Source organism: Herpailurus yagouaroundi, unplaced genomic scaffold (assembly GCF_014898765.1).
Source record: "Herpailurus yagouaroundi ecotype Mexico unplaced genomic scaffold, PumYag 166, whole genome shotgun sequence".
NCBI classification, from domain to species: domain Eukaryota; kingdom Metazoa; phylum Chordata; class Mammalia; order Carnivora; family Felidae; genus Herpailurus; species Herpailurus yagouaroundi.
Window position 1 is genome coordinate 35,988,365 of NW_024412407.1, and position 17,302 is coordinate 36,005,666.

The window sequence follows — 17,302 nt, forward strand, 5'->3', positions numbered from 1 at the left end:
GTCTCCGCCAGTAAATATTAAATTCCTTGAGGAGACAACTGTTCCATCAGCTCTGTGTCCCCCTACTTCCTGATGCATTTATCTGTGCATAGTAGGTACTCAACAACTGTCTCCTGAAGGGAGAGATGCTCTAGGAAAAGAGCTGCCCTTGCCAAGTGGCTGGAGGAGTAAGTGTCTGGGGGATGACTTCATGTAAATTACGGGCAGACGAGCACAACACAATGTGTAGATTTTTTCCCACTGGTTTCCACTCGTTTCTTGTCTGAGGGAAGCAAATTTGGGCTTGTCATCATAAAAGGAGAAGAATTCGGGAGTGGTTTCCTCTGTCCAAATGACCCAGGAACATCTGCCTCCAATACCATAATCGTGTTTTTCTCTCCCACCTTCTCCCAAGGTGAAGGCTACGTTGAGTTACTGCCCACGGGACAGAATTAGAGGTCTGAATCTGAGACAAAGGTTCTTTATGCTGTGTCTGGTCATTAATTAGCTGCTGGAAACTTCAAGACAGGGCCATTAGCATGCTCATAAACCTTTTATTTTAAATGTTTTCGCTTAGCCATGATTCCGATGTGACTCTCCTTGTAAGCTGGACGTAGGACATTTGTTTCTTAACATTTCTGAGGCTCATTAACTACTCCATCCCAGCGGCTCATTAACTAGCCCATTAGGGATTTCACTTCATTCAGGCAGAAGCCTCCGCTTGCCCTCACAGAACCTTCGAGGGCGCCTAATTGGGAACCCGTGTGAGGCCAGCTGCAAGGCTGGGGAGACAGCGGGGCTTGTCAGGTCTCCCCTGAGGCTGGAGTTGTCGTGAGGGGGGCGGCGCTCACCTACCTGCTATTCTCCCAATGGGCATGGCGTGCTCCTCGGGCGGGGAGACAGAGACCATGATGTGGTTCATGTACGCCAGGTCTTCCCGATGGGACAGGTTGATGGGCTTGCCTTCCCTATGCAGCCCGTCCTCGGAGAGCCTGGACTGTTTGAAATCCACGGAGTGCCGGGGGTTCAGGATCAAAGGGTGCATGATGGGACTGGGCATCAGCTGGATCACGCGTGTGCTCTCCTGCCGGGGGCTCGATGGCTTCTGGTGGGGCTCGGAGGACGGCGGGCAGTGGTTATTCTCCATGGGAGACACTGACAGGGGGTAGGACTCCTGGTGGTTGTTCTCCTGGTGGAGCCTCGGCCCCTGGGCCCTCTCGGCCGGGGAGAGGCGGCGGATCATGTTGTCCAGGGGGGACCGGAGGGGCCGCTGCTCGGGGTCGGGAGAAGGCCGGTGATTGGCTGTGACAGGCGATCTAGACCGATGCAACAGTTCAATGGTGGGGGGGTTGTGGTGCACGTTCTCCACCGGAGGCCTCGGGGTCCTCTGGACACAATTATCTGTGGAGCAGAGGAAGAGACCGTCACTGACCCCGGTGAGTTGTCCGGAGAGGGAGCCTGCTGTGGTTATAAAGGTAGTGAGCACTGGAGCCCGTGTGAGTGCTGGGCAGCACCTTTCGTCCCTGGATATGGAATGTCTTTTTTGCTGTTTAAAAAAACAATGAAAAGGGCACCTGGGTGGCTCAGTCAGTTAAGCATCCGACTTTGGCTCAGATCATGATCTCATGGTTTGTGGGTTCGAGCCCCGCATCGGGGTCAGTGCTGACAGCTCAGAGTCTGGAGCCTGCTTCGGATTCTGTATCTCCCTCTCTGTCTCTCTGCCCCTCTCCTGCTCTCTGTTTCTCTCTCTCTCTCTCAAAAATAATAAATAAACATTAAAAAATTAAAAAAAACCAAAGTGCACATACTTGAAATTCTTTTCCTACACTAGACAGGCTAAGAATGACCACAAGCTTTCCATTAATCACTTACTAGTAGCTTATAAACACAAGGAAGCCAAATTTGTGTTCTTTAGCTTTTTGTTACTTGACTCTTGGATGTGGCTTTTGGATTCCTTAAGGGTTGCTTTCCAGATACTTTCACGGGCTTACATTTTCATCACTAAATGTATGTATTCTCTACCTCTGGGGCATTGTTGTTGGTGTTAATGATAATGACACTATTATACTACTGCTAAAGCAGTTACTGTATCCTTGGTACTGGATTATACAGTTTAAAATGTATAACACTCCTAAGTAGGAGATGCTAATACCATTATTCCTATTTTACAGGTGATAAAAAGGAGGCATGCGGAAGTTCAGCAACTTACTCAAAGACACACAGACAGGGAATTAGACCCAGACTCTGGTAAGTACTCTGGCAGGTACCCATTACAATTCCTGCCACTTTGCTATACAGAAACCAGGGGGAAAGGTATCAAAACCTGCTCTAAGCATGGACAGTGGGTCTGATTTACAGAATGACAATCTTGAAAGAAGATTTGGGATCTTTTTTTTTTTTTTTTAATTTTTAATGATTATCTATTTTTGAGAGAAAGAGAGAGACACAGAGTGCAAGCAGTGGAGGGGCAGAGAGAGAGGGAGACACAGAATCCGAAGCTGTCAGCACAGAACTAGATGTGGGGCTCGAGCTGACAAACCGCGAGATCATCGCCTGAGCCGAAGTTGGACGCTTAACTGACTGAGCCACCCAGGCGCCCCAGGATCATTTTGTTTCTGAGTGCACAGACCCTATGAATGCTCATAGACAGGTAGAGGTAAGGAAGGAAAAGGAGGGATGGGCACCCCAACAGTGCCTCCACCCCATCCCCCTTGAACTTCCAAGCTGGTGATACTTGAGAGCAGGGACAACACCAGAAGAGTACATAGCTCAGCAACAGAAGTAGTCCTGTGGGCTGGGTTGAGGGATGGACCAGCCTACGTGTGGCTTTAGGAGCACCTGCTTAGGGGAGGGAAGGAACAAAAATCTGCCTACAAAAACGGAACTTGCTACAGTGCCTCAAACTCATCTTCGTGAGGTTTCTCTGGCCGCCTCTGTTCCCAGAGCTGTTGCACCAAAAGGAGGCACACGCTTTCAGGTCCTTGCTGTGGTCAGAGATTTGCCCATGATTCTAAGTCAAGCAAGTCAAAGAGATCTCCTTTGTCCATCATGGTACTATCTATAGGAAGAACGTATAAAGGGGACCCAGGAATCTGATAGGGTTAGTAGACAGAGACTAAGGTGGTGGCCCAAACTGGGTGGTCCAAGTTTTACAAAGGATTAACAGAAAAATGGGATGCCTCTAGATCTGTTACAGGAGACAGTGAACAAAAGAAATATTGTTCACGATCACTAGAAGATCACCTGCTTGCAGCCAAAGGGTTTATTTCGTAACTAACGCGTAGCCTGCTGCCATGCATCTAAAAGTGCTTACTCGCTCGAACAGCTATCAGTAGGAGACTGGCTTAATAAATTATACTCTATCTGTAAACAATGAAGGACTACACAGCTATAAAACAGAATGAGGGGTGAGTCAATATTCTCCTAAGGCCTGGTCTCCAGGCTCTATGCGAAGGCAGGCCAGCACCTTTCTGTAATAAAGGAGAAGGCGATTCCAGTCTGACAGATGACAGAGTGGCTTGTACCCAACTAACATTCCTACATATAGAAATGACGGAACATTTCTAAAAGTTATTTGAAGGTACTGGAGAACACTGAAGGGGGGTTCACTCTGGAAGGAAGAGAACTGCACAGGTGAGATCCAAATTTATGTAGCCCTGAGGGTCCTCCCCAGTTCACGTTAGCAGGGGGCCGGTAGAAAATGAACCGGAAGTTGTGTAATCTGTCAGGGAATAGAGTGTGGAGTTGCCCGAATGGCAAAAAATTGAGAAAGCAAACCCATAAAGGAGAGAGCCTCAGGGGGAGCAGCCGCTAAACTGGCACATAAAGTTCCCTCAAATCCTTAACATGTGCTCCTGAACAGCGCATGTGCAGGGGGAGCTCTAAAGAGCTCAGTGGAAAGCAACAGCTGTATGGCTGAAAGATAAGAGCAGGAATGTCAGTTACTGGCCCCTGTATTGGAGACAGAATTCAGAATTTGAATCCTAGCAACAAAGGCTCTGTAAACACCTCAGGCTGTTTATTAGCCCAGAACGGCCACACCTTAGGAGTAAGGACTATGCTCCAGAACAAAGGGATTTTCTTGAGGGCTAAAGGCAAAACTGAAATGGATCTGCCCTAACCAAATGCAGGACCAAGTCACCACAAATTCAAAGTGACTGGCTAGTCATTTACCTGCTGGAACAAAAATCAACATTCTTCAGAGGAATGTAACATAATCTAGAGTCTCTACAATGTATCACATGTAATGTCCAGTATTCAATAAAGATGTTCTGGATATGTGAAAACAAAACAAAACAAAACAGAAAAATGTGACCCATAATCAACAGGAAAGGCAGTCAACAGAAAAAGACTCTGAGATAATCTAGGTGTTAGTATTAGCAAAAAAGAACCCTAAAGGATATTGAGAAATTTAAGGGTAAGCACTTGAAGGAAATGATGGTCATAATGAGATATAACAGATAGAGAATTTCAGAAGAGAAATGGATACTATAAAAAAAAAGATTCGAGTACTGAAAAATACAGTATATGAAAGATTGGACTGGATGGACTTAACAACAGATTAGAGATAACAGAAGGAAGGGTTCATAAATTTGAAGACAGATCAATAAAAGTTAAAAACAAAACCAAATAAACAAATGGATCCTCAGTGACCTGTGGAACAATATTAAATGGTCTAATGGATATGTAATTGGAATCCAAAGAGAGAACAGAAAGAATGAAGCCAAAAGAAAAAAAAAAAAGAAAAAGAATAATGACCAAATGGCTCCCAAATTTGGTAGCAACAACAACAGCAAACTTAAAGACCTGAGATGCTCAGCAAATACCAAGCAGGATAAATACAAAAGTTACATCCAGGCATATCATAGTCAAACTGCTAAAAACCAAAGATAAAGAGAAAATCCCCAAAGCAACCAGAAGTGGGGAAAAAGATACACTACGTACACAGGGAAAGTTATACTAATTATGGATAACTCCTTTTAAACACCCAGAGAGAGAGAGAGAGAGAGAGAGAGAGAGCGCGCGCTCAAGTATGTGCACAAGAAAGATATGGATGGAGACCTAAAGATTTAAGGAGACTTAGAGACACATAAACCATCTGCAATGTATAGACGCTTGCTTGGATTCTGATTCAAGGAAATGGTAAAAACATTTATGACATAGTTGGAAAAAATGTGAACATGAATAAGGTATTTGATGATATTGAAGAACTGTTAGTTTTCTGGTGATGTGATGGTTTTGGGTTTATGATTTCATAAAGGGTCCTTATCTTTTCAGACCTGTACTGATATATTTACAGATGAAATTATATCCAGAATTTGCTTTAAATTAATTTGAAATGAAATTAATTTGAAAGCAGAGAGTAGGTGGGGCACAGAAGAAACAAGACTGGTCATGAATTGATTAATGGAGCTTGTGAGGGGTACACGGTGGCTCATTAACTAATTCTAATTTTGTGTAAGTTTGATATTTTCCACTATAAAAAGTTTTTTTTTTTTTAAGTTTTATTTATTTATTTTGAGAGAGACAGAGACCGCCCAAGTAGGAGAGGGACAGAGACAGGGAGAGAGAATCCCAAGAAGGGATTCTGGCAGTGCAGAGCCTGATGCAGGGCCCGAACTCATGAAACCATGAGATCATGACCTGAGTTGAAACCAAGAGTCGGATGCTTAACCGACCAAGCCACCCAGGTGCCCCTGTTTTTTGTTTTTATAAGTACTTAGTCAAGCTTGCAAGGATACACGTTGGGATAACAAGTACTAAATTCTTCACTTTAACCCAAACGCAAATACGTGCTTACAGGGTACTTAACTGATTAGGCCCACGGAGTTAATTTTTTTTTTTTTAACGTTTATTTATTATTGAGAGACAGAGAGACAGAGCATGACCAGGGGAGGGGCAGAGAGAGGAGGAGAGACAGAATCCGAAGCAGGCTCCAGGCTCTGAGCTGTCAGCACAGAGCCCGATGTGGGGCTCGAACTCACAAACCGCGAGATCATGACCTGAGCCGAAGTCGGACGCTCAACTGACTGAGCCACCCAGGCGCCCCCCCACGGAGTTAACTTTAATGGCTGAGATTATTAGCGTGATAAAATGACCTGCCATCTTTTGGGGATGAGGCAGATTTTCCTTTCATAGCTAATAAGGATCTCAACTCTGCTGTCCACAAAAATGAATTTCTCTCTTCTCTGTCACAGAACACGATCACGATAAGCAACTACTTAAAACGGTTGCATTTCGAAGTTTCGTGCATTTTCTTCTCAATGCCATTTTCTCCCTTTACTTAAAAGCTTATTAAGGTTTAACAATACCTAAGGATGATGAAGACCGTGTACTGAAAAATCCTATTTCCTGAGTCCATTTCCTGTCTTACAAATTTCAAAACAGAAACAGGCGTTGGCCAGTAGTCTGGTCACCTGCAGGCTTTCTTTGATGTCTTGGGCTTCAAGGATCAGCCTATGGGTGTGAGCTCGGGGCAAGCCTTAGGAAGTCTGGGTGGACTATGAGAGGAAGAATTTTCATGCCAAGGGTAAAAGAGGAACTGATGTAATGTCCTGGAGAGATTTCACTCTCCGTTCCTGCCCAGATCTTTGGGAACAATGAAGGAGGGAGACAGTGCTCTGGATAATCCAACTCAGATTGTACTTTTGACTCTGGGTCCAGGCAGGAACAGGACTTGGAGGAGCTTGATTTATTTATTTCTCTGCAGACACCACTCAAAGAGGAAGTACTTGATGAAGTTGATAACATTAATGGTAGAGAACTGGATCCAAGGGTATTTAATTCCAGGCTCCTGGTGGTCTGGGCACAACCACTGTCAAGGCCGAAAGTCCTGCAATAAGACCTTCCAAGCTTTGTTTCAGTTTGCAAAGCATGCGCCCACGTATGGAGTAGGCTATGACGCTCCTACCCTGCCGCCTGCTGCCCCTGTTATTACAAGTTGGCAGCAGGGGATGGAAACTTCTGAGACCAGAGCCGGCAGGCAGAGAAGCTCCGGACACAGGAAATGCACTGAGCGGACAGTGGGTGCATTAAATCCCCCAGATGTAGGAGTCTTCTGTCTAAAACAAGAAGATTTTTTTGGTCTGGCCTTGATGTCTGGGTTTGTTCTTGGTGAACTGCCCAGCTGGAGAGCTGGGAAATTATCCACATTGCCCTCGGTCTGAAGGTCTTGATACGGGAGGGAAATGCTCAAGAAAGCCACACATAATTAGTCAGTGTGGGCATGGAGGGAAGGGGGCAGGGACGACCAAGGACTGGTAGGGAACCCATCCTGGTTGAAAGTGTTTTCTAATCCCAAACCTTTCTCTTTGCAGACCTCTTTTAGGTACAAATAATCCCAAACAGCCCAAATAAATTAAGACTTTAAATGTGACGAGCACAAAAAAGGTCTGATTTCTTTTGTCTTCTTTTCTTGTACTCATTAGAAAAGTTTGTCCATTTAAAATTCATCAAAATTTGGGGCGCCTGGGTGGCACAGTCAGTTAAGCGTCCGACTTCAGCCAGGTCACGATCTCGCGGTCCGTGAGTTCGAGCCCCGCGTCAGGCTCTGGGCTGATGGCTCAGAGCCTGGAGCCTGTTTCCGATTCTGTGTCTCCCTCTCTCTCTGCCCCTCCCCCGTTCATGCTCTGTCTCTCTCTGTCCCAAAAATAAATAAATGTTGAAAAAAAAATTTTTTTAAATTCATCAAAATTTGACCCAATTTAAACATGTTATAAATAATGAATAACTAACTAGTAAACTCAAACCAACAAAAACCGCCTTTGGTTAAAAGTCATGGGCTTTGCGGCGCCTGGGTGGCTCAGTCGGTTAAGCGTCCGACTTCGGCTCAGGTCATGATCTCACGGTTCGTGAGTTTGAGCCCCCATGTCGGGCTCTGGGCTAACAGCTCGGAGACTGGAGCCTGTTTCGGATTCTGTGGCTCCCTCTCTCTCTGCCCCTGCTCTGCTCACACTCTGTCTCTCAAAAAAGTGAATAAACATAAAAAAAAAAAAAAGTCATGGGCTTTAAGTAGGAAATTTCCAGGGTAGAGCAAAGGCTGGAGCTTGTATCTCACACACCAGGATGACATTTCCACCACTATGCTTTCCCAAGGCCATGGGCAGCGATGATAAGAGAAGCTAGTCAGTGAGATGCAAATCAACAGGCCCAGCAGGTGACTTACTCAATCGGCCTCAGCCCACTGTGTTCCACATTCTGAAAGGAACCACTTCCCAGCATGACTTTGTAAAAGATTAGTGGGAACCACAAATGATACGAAGAGCTATAGAGATTAAATGCTCTTGGTCTTCAGGTGCAATTCAAAATAGATTTCCTACACATGCTTAGGGTCTGTCACCCCTTGCTATGGGTTGAACTGTGCTGCCTGCCTCTTCTCCCATACCCTTCAATTCATATATTGAAGTCCCAACCCCTATGCCTCAGAATGTGACCTTATTTAGAAATAGGGTCGTTGCAGATGTCATCACTTAAGATAAAGTCATATTAGAATGGGGGGTTCTCTAATACAATATGACTGGTGCCCTTATGAAAAGGAGAATTTGGACACATAGACAGGCACAGATTACATGAACGGAGGGGGATGGTTTTGCCACACAGCGATTACAAACTATGCGTTGAACCACATAACCTTCAGTGATGCCAACCGTATTTCTTTTTTTTTTAATTTTTTTTTTCAACGTTTATTTATTTTTGGGACAGAGAGAGACAGAGCATGAACGGGCGAGGGGCAGAGAGAGAGGGAGACACAGAATCGGAAACAGGCTCCAGGCTCTGAGCCATCAGCCCAGAGCCCGACGCGGGGCTCGAACTCACAGACCATGAGATCGTGACCTGGTTGAAGTCGGATGCTTAACCGACTGCGCCACCCAGGCGCCCCGCCAACCGTATTTCAAGTAGAGTCTTGGATGCAAAGAGTAAGGAAAAGTGGTCCTTGCTCTCAAGGATATAATAGTCTAATGGAGAAAAGAGACACATAAAAAAACACAAGCAAAGGCTATGGGTGCTGAATTATGAGTCAATGTGCACAGGGCGCATGCCAGGTGATGATGAAGGCAGAGATCTACCAGTCAAGGAATACCCAAGGTGGCCAGCAGACCACCAGAAGCTAAGAGAGAGGCACAGAACAGCCTCTCCCTCCCAGCCCTCAGAAGGAACCGATCCTGCCCTCACCTTGATCTTGGACTTCTAGCCTCCAGAACTGTGAGACAATAAATCCGTTGTTTAAGCCACCCAATTTGTGGTACTTTGTTATGGTGGACCTAGCATACTAACACATCGCCCCTCTGCCCCGACGCCACCACCTGCCCCTTCCTTTTCCAAGAGGTCCCACTGAGATATTCCACTGACTTCCACCTGCCCATTTCAGTCTATGCACCTCGCAAGTTGCAACTGTCACTAAAGGGCCTGCGAAGAAAACCAGAAGTTTGGAGCGTATGATGCGCAGATGCGTGAGGTCGTAAACAATGAATCCTACGTGAGCTCCCAGAAAACTCAAGGCAGGTGAACTGCAGGACTCTGAGGTTTCATCTTTATTGGCTGTGGGCAGGACATCCTCCAAACAGGCTAGCCTCTGCCAGTGGCTCAGCACAGACGGCACAGAGCCAGTCTGCCAGCCTCAGTCTCAGTAAAGCCACACAAAAGAAGTGAATGAAGAAACCAGCGGGGTCAGGTTTCAAATGAGCCAATTAGACATATGGGGGTAAACCCTGTGAATCATTTATAGGGAGGGGGTCAGGGTGGCACAGAGATAAGTCAGAGTGCTGGAGAGGGGAAAGAGCAAGATAACAGAGGGCTTCCTGCTCTGGAGGTGAACCCCAACCGCCCCAGTCCCCTTATCTCAAAGCGCTCAGAGAGCACTTCCCCAGGGCTAAGAGGAAGTTTCTTGAAAACTTCCCGGGTACCTGGGGAGAGTTAGTCATGCATATTACGGATCTCTTGCACTCAAGTTTCTGGTTTAATAGAGCCAGCTAGCCCCTGGCTACGGGCAGCCTCCACCTGACTGGAGGACGCCAGAGGAGGTGGGGAAGGTGAGCGGGCCCTCTCTGAAGGAGACTGATGGTCTAGACAGATGAAGAGGCTCTGTGCACCACACCAGGGTTCCACACTCTCCTGTCACAATCAAATGTTCCATCAGAGGACAAGGGTCAGAGGGTAAAAGGTCACACTGCCCCAGCCTCTGAAACAAAGGAAGCAAAGCAGGACAAAGGGGCCCTAGACAGGGGGAGGAGGAGTTAAGAGAAGAGTGGGAATGAGGAGGCCAAGGGCAAAAGTGTTCCCTGGTGTCCCGGGGGGCGCCCCCCCACAACAGGAAGTCAAGATTTGCTGGTCTTCCTCTGGGGGGACCTCATTGTCTCCAGCCAGACCCAAGAATCACAGAATTGAAAGGGGCACAAGAGGTTAACCTTGCGGTGCTTAACTGTGAGAGGAGACAGCTGGAAGGGTCCCAACGGGGTCACGGAGGACCGAGCCTGTGCCTGCTACGGTGAGGTAACAAAATATGAGCACCACTCATTTTCAAAACAGGCTGTGCCCTGCGAGCAACCGGGGTTGGTGTTTGAAATGTATTTTCCCATAGAATGTAACGCAGGGGGCCTGGTGTGCCTGTGAAGGAATTCTGTTATCAGGGCGCGGGGAGGCAGCAAGGCCCTCCCTGTGTCCGGGATGCACAAACCTGGTGTCCACACACACAGTGTGTTTAGTCACAATAACTGAAATGATTAGGGCGGCTGGGATTGGAGGTAAGAGAAACAAAAACCCCGACCATTGCACAGCAATGTGAACACGCTTACACTACCCGACTATATGCAAAATGGCTTAGAATGGCTTAAAAATGGCTACGATGAGGGGCTCCTGGGTGGATCGGTTAAGCAGCCCATTTCAGCTCAGGTCATCATCTCGCGGCCCGTGGGTTCGAGCCCCGCGTCGGGCTCCGTGCTGACAGCTCGGAGCCTGCTTCTGTTTCCGTGTCTCACTCTCTCTCTCCCCCTCCCCCATTCATGCTCTGTCTCTCACTGCCTTTCAAAAATGAGTAAATGCCAAAAAAATTTTTAAAGATGGCTAAAATGATGTTAGGCATATTTAATCACAATGAAACGTTTTTTAGGCGGAAGAAAAACCCCCAACCAAACAGTGGTAAGAAATATCCAATAATGGTAATGAGTAACATTTACTGAGTGACAGCTCTTGTTCTAAGGGCATTTGCCACACTAACTTGATTCTTTTCTTAGATCAATCATATCCAACGGGTATTGCCATTATCCTCCTTTTACAGCTGGAAACGGAGAGACAAGGAAGTTAAGCAACTTGCTTAAACTCACACAGCCGTAAACAGGGGAGCTGGGATCTGAACCCAGATGGTCGGGATCCAGAGCCCGTGTGCACACACACACCAACCCCATTGTGCTCTCTGGCTCCGGTAAGCATTACAGGATTAACACAGATGTCAAACCCTAGCCAATGGCCTCCCTGACACCTTAATCTCATCAACACGGTTCCAGTAAGACTAGAGAATCAGGGAAGTTTTTACAGCAACCAGTAAGAGGATGGCTGGATCAGCTAAAAACTTTATCTACCCGGGTGCCTATTCAGCAGCTATCCTGAGGGGCCAGCTCCAAGGGAGCCAAAGGGCTGGTTCCCAAGGGGGTGACAGCCAGCGCTCCTGCTCTCAGAAGCCAGTGTCTGACTCCGAGCCCACACTTCTCCCAGGCTGGGGATTTTCTTCATGCCAAGTCCATTTGTTCTGAGGCGGTCAACGATCTCTAGTGGGTTAAGGCAGTCCGAATTAGCGTGAGTTTTTAGTATGATGAGTTGCAGACATACAGCGGTATCTCAAAAGTTATCTCTGACGGTTTTGTTTGTTTGTTTCGATTTTCAAGTGCCGTGAGGCAGAAAAACTGTAAGCAGGCTTGCCGGGCACCTGCCATCCTGTACCCCAGTCAGGGGTCCTGGTCTCCCCAGTTCTTCTCATTGCCCCATCTTTGGTCCTGTTTCCAGGAATTAATGTGCACAAGACACATTAACAAAAATGTTATTTGGTTAGCTCATTCATGCTGCAATGGAATGAACACAGGCATCAGAGCGAAGCAGACCCAGGGCACTCGGTAAGTGTGTAATCTGGGGGCTCTTGGCCTCTATTTCCTCATCCATCAGGTGGGGATAACATTACCTTCCTTATAGGGTAGTTGTGAAGAAGAAATGGTTTAGACACGTAAGAGCTTAGAACAGGGCCTGGCACACAGCAAAGACCCAATAAACGTTAGCTGTTATTTTGTCACTATGAAGCAAATTCACAGACCTCATCTTCTTTAATGATCTCATTAGAATTGTGTAAGATTTTCTTCCTCCAGAGCAGTGTTTGGGCACTCGGATTTGGTAGTAGAGGGGGGGTGGGGTGAAGCGAAACATTTCTTGCCATAAGCAATCACATAAATGAAAATCTGTGGGCTATCCCGGAACACATGCCACCCCCCTCACTCCCCACGGAGAAATGACTTCTCTCTGTTCTCTGGGCCATCACCGTGTGCTGGTTGTACGGAGAATCGAGGTCAACTGTTGTGACGCAGGAACGTTCTCACCACTTACAATGTCCGTGTCCACCTGGTGACCAAGGGCTGCTCCAGAGCAAAACTTGTGTCTTAAAAGTGTGTCCACTGTTGCAGAAACAATCACAGCCCTGCGTGTGTGAATATTTTCAAATTAAAGTGATTAGGGGCACCTGCATAGCTCGGTCGGTTAAGCGTCTGACTTCAGCTCAGGTCATGATCTCATGGTCCGTGAGTTCGAGCCCCGCGTCGGGCTCCGTGCTGTCAGTTCAGAGCCTGAAGCCTGCTTGGGATTCTGTGTCTCCCTCTCTGCTCCTCCCCCACTCACCCTCTATGTGTCTCTCTCTCTCCAAAATGAATAAGGACTTAAAAAAATTAAAATTAAAGTGATTGAAAATCACCTCCCACTCCCTTAGATGGGGCAGAGGAGAGGGTGGGCAGAGGAGAGGGTGGGACTACAGAGCTGAAAGGGTGAGAGGATGCCCAGAGGGGTCACTGGATGACAGCACATGATAAACACAAATCTTGTTCCTTGTCCCTACAGACTTGTGCAGAGCCAGTCCTACAGGGGTGACTCTGCAGAGCCAGAAACACATTTCATGTTGCTCCCTGAGCTTTCAGGGAATCACGATTCAAGCAGTTTTACCACCAAAGGCCTACCGGCGATCGGATATACGCTTTGGAACAAAGTCTTTCTTTGTAATTACTCCATGGAAGCTAAAAGTAACTGATTTCAGGACCTATGGTGTCAAAAGAAGTTGATATAACTGTGTGTGACCAAATACATTTATTTTATCATCATTTGCCGACTTGACATTTCTGAAGACATTTACCTCCTGGTTTTGGTGAACGAAGCGCTATCGTTTTTCGGTTCATCTCCTTCCTACGTCACGATCTACCTCACATCTAACTCATTCATAGCATGGTGATAAAATGAGTCACAACCATCAAAGAAAAGGGATCCGCTGGAACGGAGGCTTTCGTCACGCGATAAAGGAACCGTGCCACTCTTGGTTTGACTACTCAGAGGGGTAATATCATCGGCAGTTCTTGATAAGGTGACACAAGTGAGGACAGACGTGATGTTCAGCTGTTTCTGAGCAACATCAAGCAGGACACATTTAGGTTTTTCTGGATTTTAGTTACCCAAGGCCCTGAAGGTAGATCACATGTCTTGGCCATCTTCTTATCGCCCAGGGAGAACCCAGACTTCGGAGGGAATGCAGGAGTTGAGAGTGCAGGAGATCGGAGACCATTCGGGCTAATCCCTGTCCTACAGCTGGGGAAACTGAGGGCCAGAGAAGAGTAACTCAGCCCTTAAGCTTTGGCAGAATAGAGGATTAGAGCCTGCTCTCCCGACTCCAGAATCCCGCCCTTTCAAAAATGTCATCTAAGCTGACCACACGTGCTGGCTTGTCTGGGGTGGTCCTGGCTCATGCCCATTGCCCAGCATACTTGCTGGGAGTCCTGTTTCACTGTCACCATGGCTCGCTAGGGGCGAGAAATTCTAATGTATAATGCTGCGTTCTCGTAAGTACGCAGGGGAAGAGAGTGGCAATCCTGGCTCTCTAGACCTAGGAGGACGTCAGGAGTCTGCTCTGCCCAACTGGAAACAGTATCATGGCCCACCTCTCCCCTCAGGGTCTGGAGGGGAGCCTCTGAGCCCTAACATCAACCTCCTAGCTTCTGGCACCGCCACATGGCTGCCCGGTGTGATTTCAATGTCACGTACTCAGATGGGGGACCTATGGGGGAAGGGTTGCGAGATTCACCAAGATCTGTGTGGCAAGATCAGTTTCCATTGTGCAGCGGTGGATGTCTGAGTTGGTAAAGTCGGTGGGAGGGATGAGGCGAAGTCGCGGGGGGTGAATGGAACGCTGTCTTTGCGCCTCCCTGTGCCAGGCCGTTGAGGGGCCGATCGGTTCTCCTCCGCAATGTCCCTGTTGTCCTTCCATTCTGTCATATTATCTCTGTGTCACGTCAACAGCAACGTACTTTTCCAAAGGACTGTATCCCCAATTAAGGGGAACAGATCATTGGGGGTTAGAGTATTTGATATGTATAATTTCACTCTAGAGCCTCTTCTTTCAGGACCAGAGCTTTCTGTGTGCTAACAGATGTCTGTATTAGTGTTTTACCATTCACAAGCAAGCATAACAGTATTCATTCTAGAGATCACTCATGTTGAGCTGGATGTGTTCTTCTTTTTGGTGGAGAAAAGGGAAAGAGGCAGGAGGCGTTCGGAGGTAGGGAACTTGTACCAGTCCGTTCCCCTCTCTAGAGGGTCCCCTTGTTACCAGTGGCAGTCTGGGGACAGGCAGCCTCTTCACATCACCTCCATGCCTTGTAGAGCGCTTCTCATTTGACGCCATCTGACAAAGACCTAAACTGCCCTTCTCGTGCGTCCACCTGTTCACCTGAGAGAACGCGCCCTGCGTCTGAACAGGCCTGCGCCCTCAGGTGTTGTTTGCTGGCTGAGAGCTTTAAGGAATGGTCTCTGAGAACACACTATTTTTAAGAGCTGAGACAGAGCTCATCACCGGTCTGCAGGGTGATGAAGCCCTCGACCTTGGTCTCATTAACTCCATTCTTTTACCCACTGAGTCGTCACGACCACCATCCGAACACGCGAGAGCACAGCTCCTTACGGCGTATGCAGTGGTGCGTCTGTATTTACTTAGCCTGACAGCAGCTCTGAGAGGCAGTGAGCCCGGCTTTCTCTATTGATCAGCCCCGGCAAATGAGAACAGCGACACACTAACTTCTGAGTCAAATCAGACCAAGGAGAAGGGAGGAAGGAGAGACCATTAAGCCTCCAATCACATCTGGGAATAAAAAGAGGAACAGGAATTCCAAATGGGTTTTTTTTTTAAAGAGGGGGAGGGAAAAAAAAGCCCATCCCTCACCTTTGTATCTGAATAGGCAAGCTAGGTAATACGGTTCTTGCCTTATTGTCAAGCTTCAGTAAACCCACCTCCTCCTCTGGAATCGCTGCTGGCAATGACGAAAGCCGGAAATGTACAAGGCAGGAAGCGCAAAAGGACGGAGAACCCGAATTGTTGGGGGTTGGGGAGGGCCGAGGCTAAATGAAGCCAGAGTAGAGCAGGAGGAAGAAAGGACGAGAGAGAAACAGGCAGGGAGCAGGCAAGCAACGCTCATTTACTCTCCATCAGGAAAGCAAGGGGCCCTGCTGTGAAGCGCTTGGCTCCAGGAAGCGATGGTGGTCACCCGGAGTCAGGCTGTCTTTTGTGAAGTGTTAATTAAGAAAACAAATAACTTCTCATTTTTTGCTTTGGCAACAACAAAACAAAACTATTAGCCCTGCTCTTGAAGATGCCCACTCGATTTAAGGAAATACCCCCGAGGCACCAGGGTTTCAGGCCCCTAGTAAATCAGGTCCTAAGAGAAAGCACAAGTTTAAAAGTGTTACTTTGGGTCCCCATGTCTGTTGTCTAACTGATCCGTGGAGGGAAGAACATGGACATAACATTCGTCAGAGGCACGAGGCATCGCCGTTCAATGGAATAGGGCACAAAGTAAGATTTTAATAATGGGTTTCTGCACCCAAACACCTGCTTTAGAACAAGGTCCGGGGCCCCAGGTCATTTCTGGCCTTTTTTTTCTGTTTTCTACTGACGATTTTATGACCACTGGAGCTTACTGGAGAAGTGGAGCACTGGGTACATCTGAAGTAGGCACTTAGGCTGAGCACACCGCAAGGAACCACCTTTGGTGCATGAAGGTGGAACCCCTGGTCCATCAGAGTTCACAGGGTTGGAGTCCCCCAACTCTTAGTACCCTCTACTCACAAATTTTCAAAGACCCCCTTATGCTCCTTCATTAAAGTCCTTTACATTCAGGGTCCGATATAACCTCCTTGGACTAACTCTGCCAAAGGAAAGTGTTGATTATTGTTGAAACAGGGTGATGGCTCACAAGGGTTTATTTACTTTATTTTCTCTATTTGGGAGAAATCTCTACTGTCTGATATTTTCTAGAACAAAAGGCTGGTGTGTGTGGGGGGGGAATATAAGCTCTATAACCCAAGTCATTTGATGGCTCTTTGTTCCAGGGGCTCACTCCACCCTACCTCTTCTGCCTAGAGGGTTCCCCACTTTATCCTTGCTTATCAGAATTCTGCTGCACCATCAAGGAAGCCTCCAGAAGCACCTGCTTTATGAGGCTGCCCCTGATGCTTGTGCCTGGATGTAATTTCCCCTCCCAGTCTCTCTTCGTGGTGCCCACTATTACAGCTGTGCTTTGATATACATGGATCTATGCATCTCACTTCTTTATGAATTGTGGAGAACCAAGATTCCGTCCTATTCACCTTGGCACCAATACATGTTTGTTCAATGACGAACCAATCACATGAATAGGAACAACGCATCCAATAAACGATGAAACCTTTTGGATTGTCTAACCCTGATGAAAGGAAAGAAAAGGTTCCTCTGGTACCTTCTTCATGGTTCTGATGCAGTAGGACTTCTGGCTGTGTGTGTATAGAGTTTCCGGGGTGGAAGAAGGGTGAAAAAAGAATCCGAGGTTTCCTCTGCTTCAGAATATGCTGAAGGAGTTCATAGAGCACATCACCTGGGAAGAAAACGGAAAGAGAACTAGAGCAAAGGGAATATTTTAGTTAACACACTGGGCTTCGACTCTATGGGTGGCAATGACGTAATGGTCGGCCAGATGTGCATGGAGCACACAGGGGAAACTCCTAAGGTTGGAGCCATGGGATCGTTGTTTTAATTGGACTTTTTAAATTATGAAAGGAATAT

The 17,302-nt window shown here is 47.2% G+C and overlaps 1 protein-coding gene across 2 annotated transcripts in view; it reads right to left on the reverse strand.

Annotated features, from left to right (window-relative positions):
• ETV6 (ETS variant transcription factor 6) overlaps positions 1-17,302 on the reverse strand; it is a 260,671-nt gene that overhangs the window by 22,887 nt on the left and 220,482 nt on the right. For both annotated transcript variants that reach the window (XM_040488909.1, XM_040488908.1), the window contains exons 4-5: positions 16,980-17,114; positions 835-1,380 (exon numbers count right to left, since the gene is read on the reverse strand). In XM_040488909.1, coding sequence (XP_040344843.1) covers positions 835-1,380; positions 16,980-17,114 — 681 coding nt within the window. The remainder of the gene's footprint in view (positions 1-834; positions 1,381-16,979; positions 17,115-17,302) is intronic.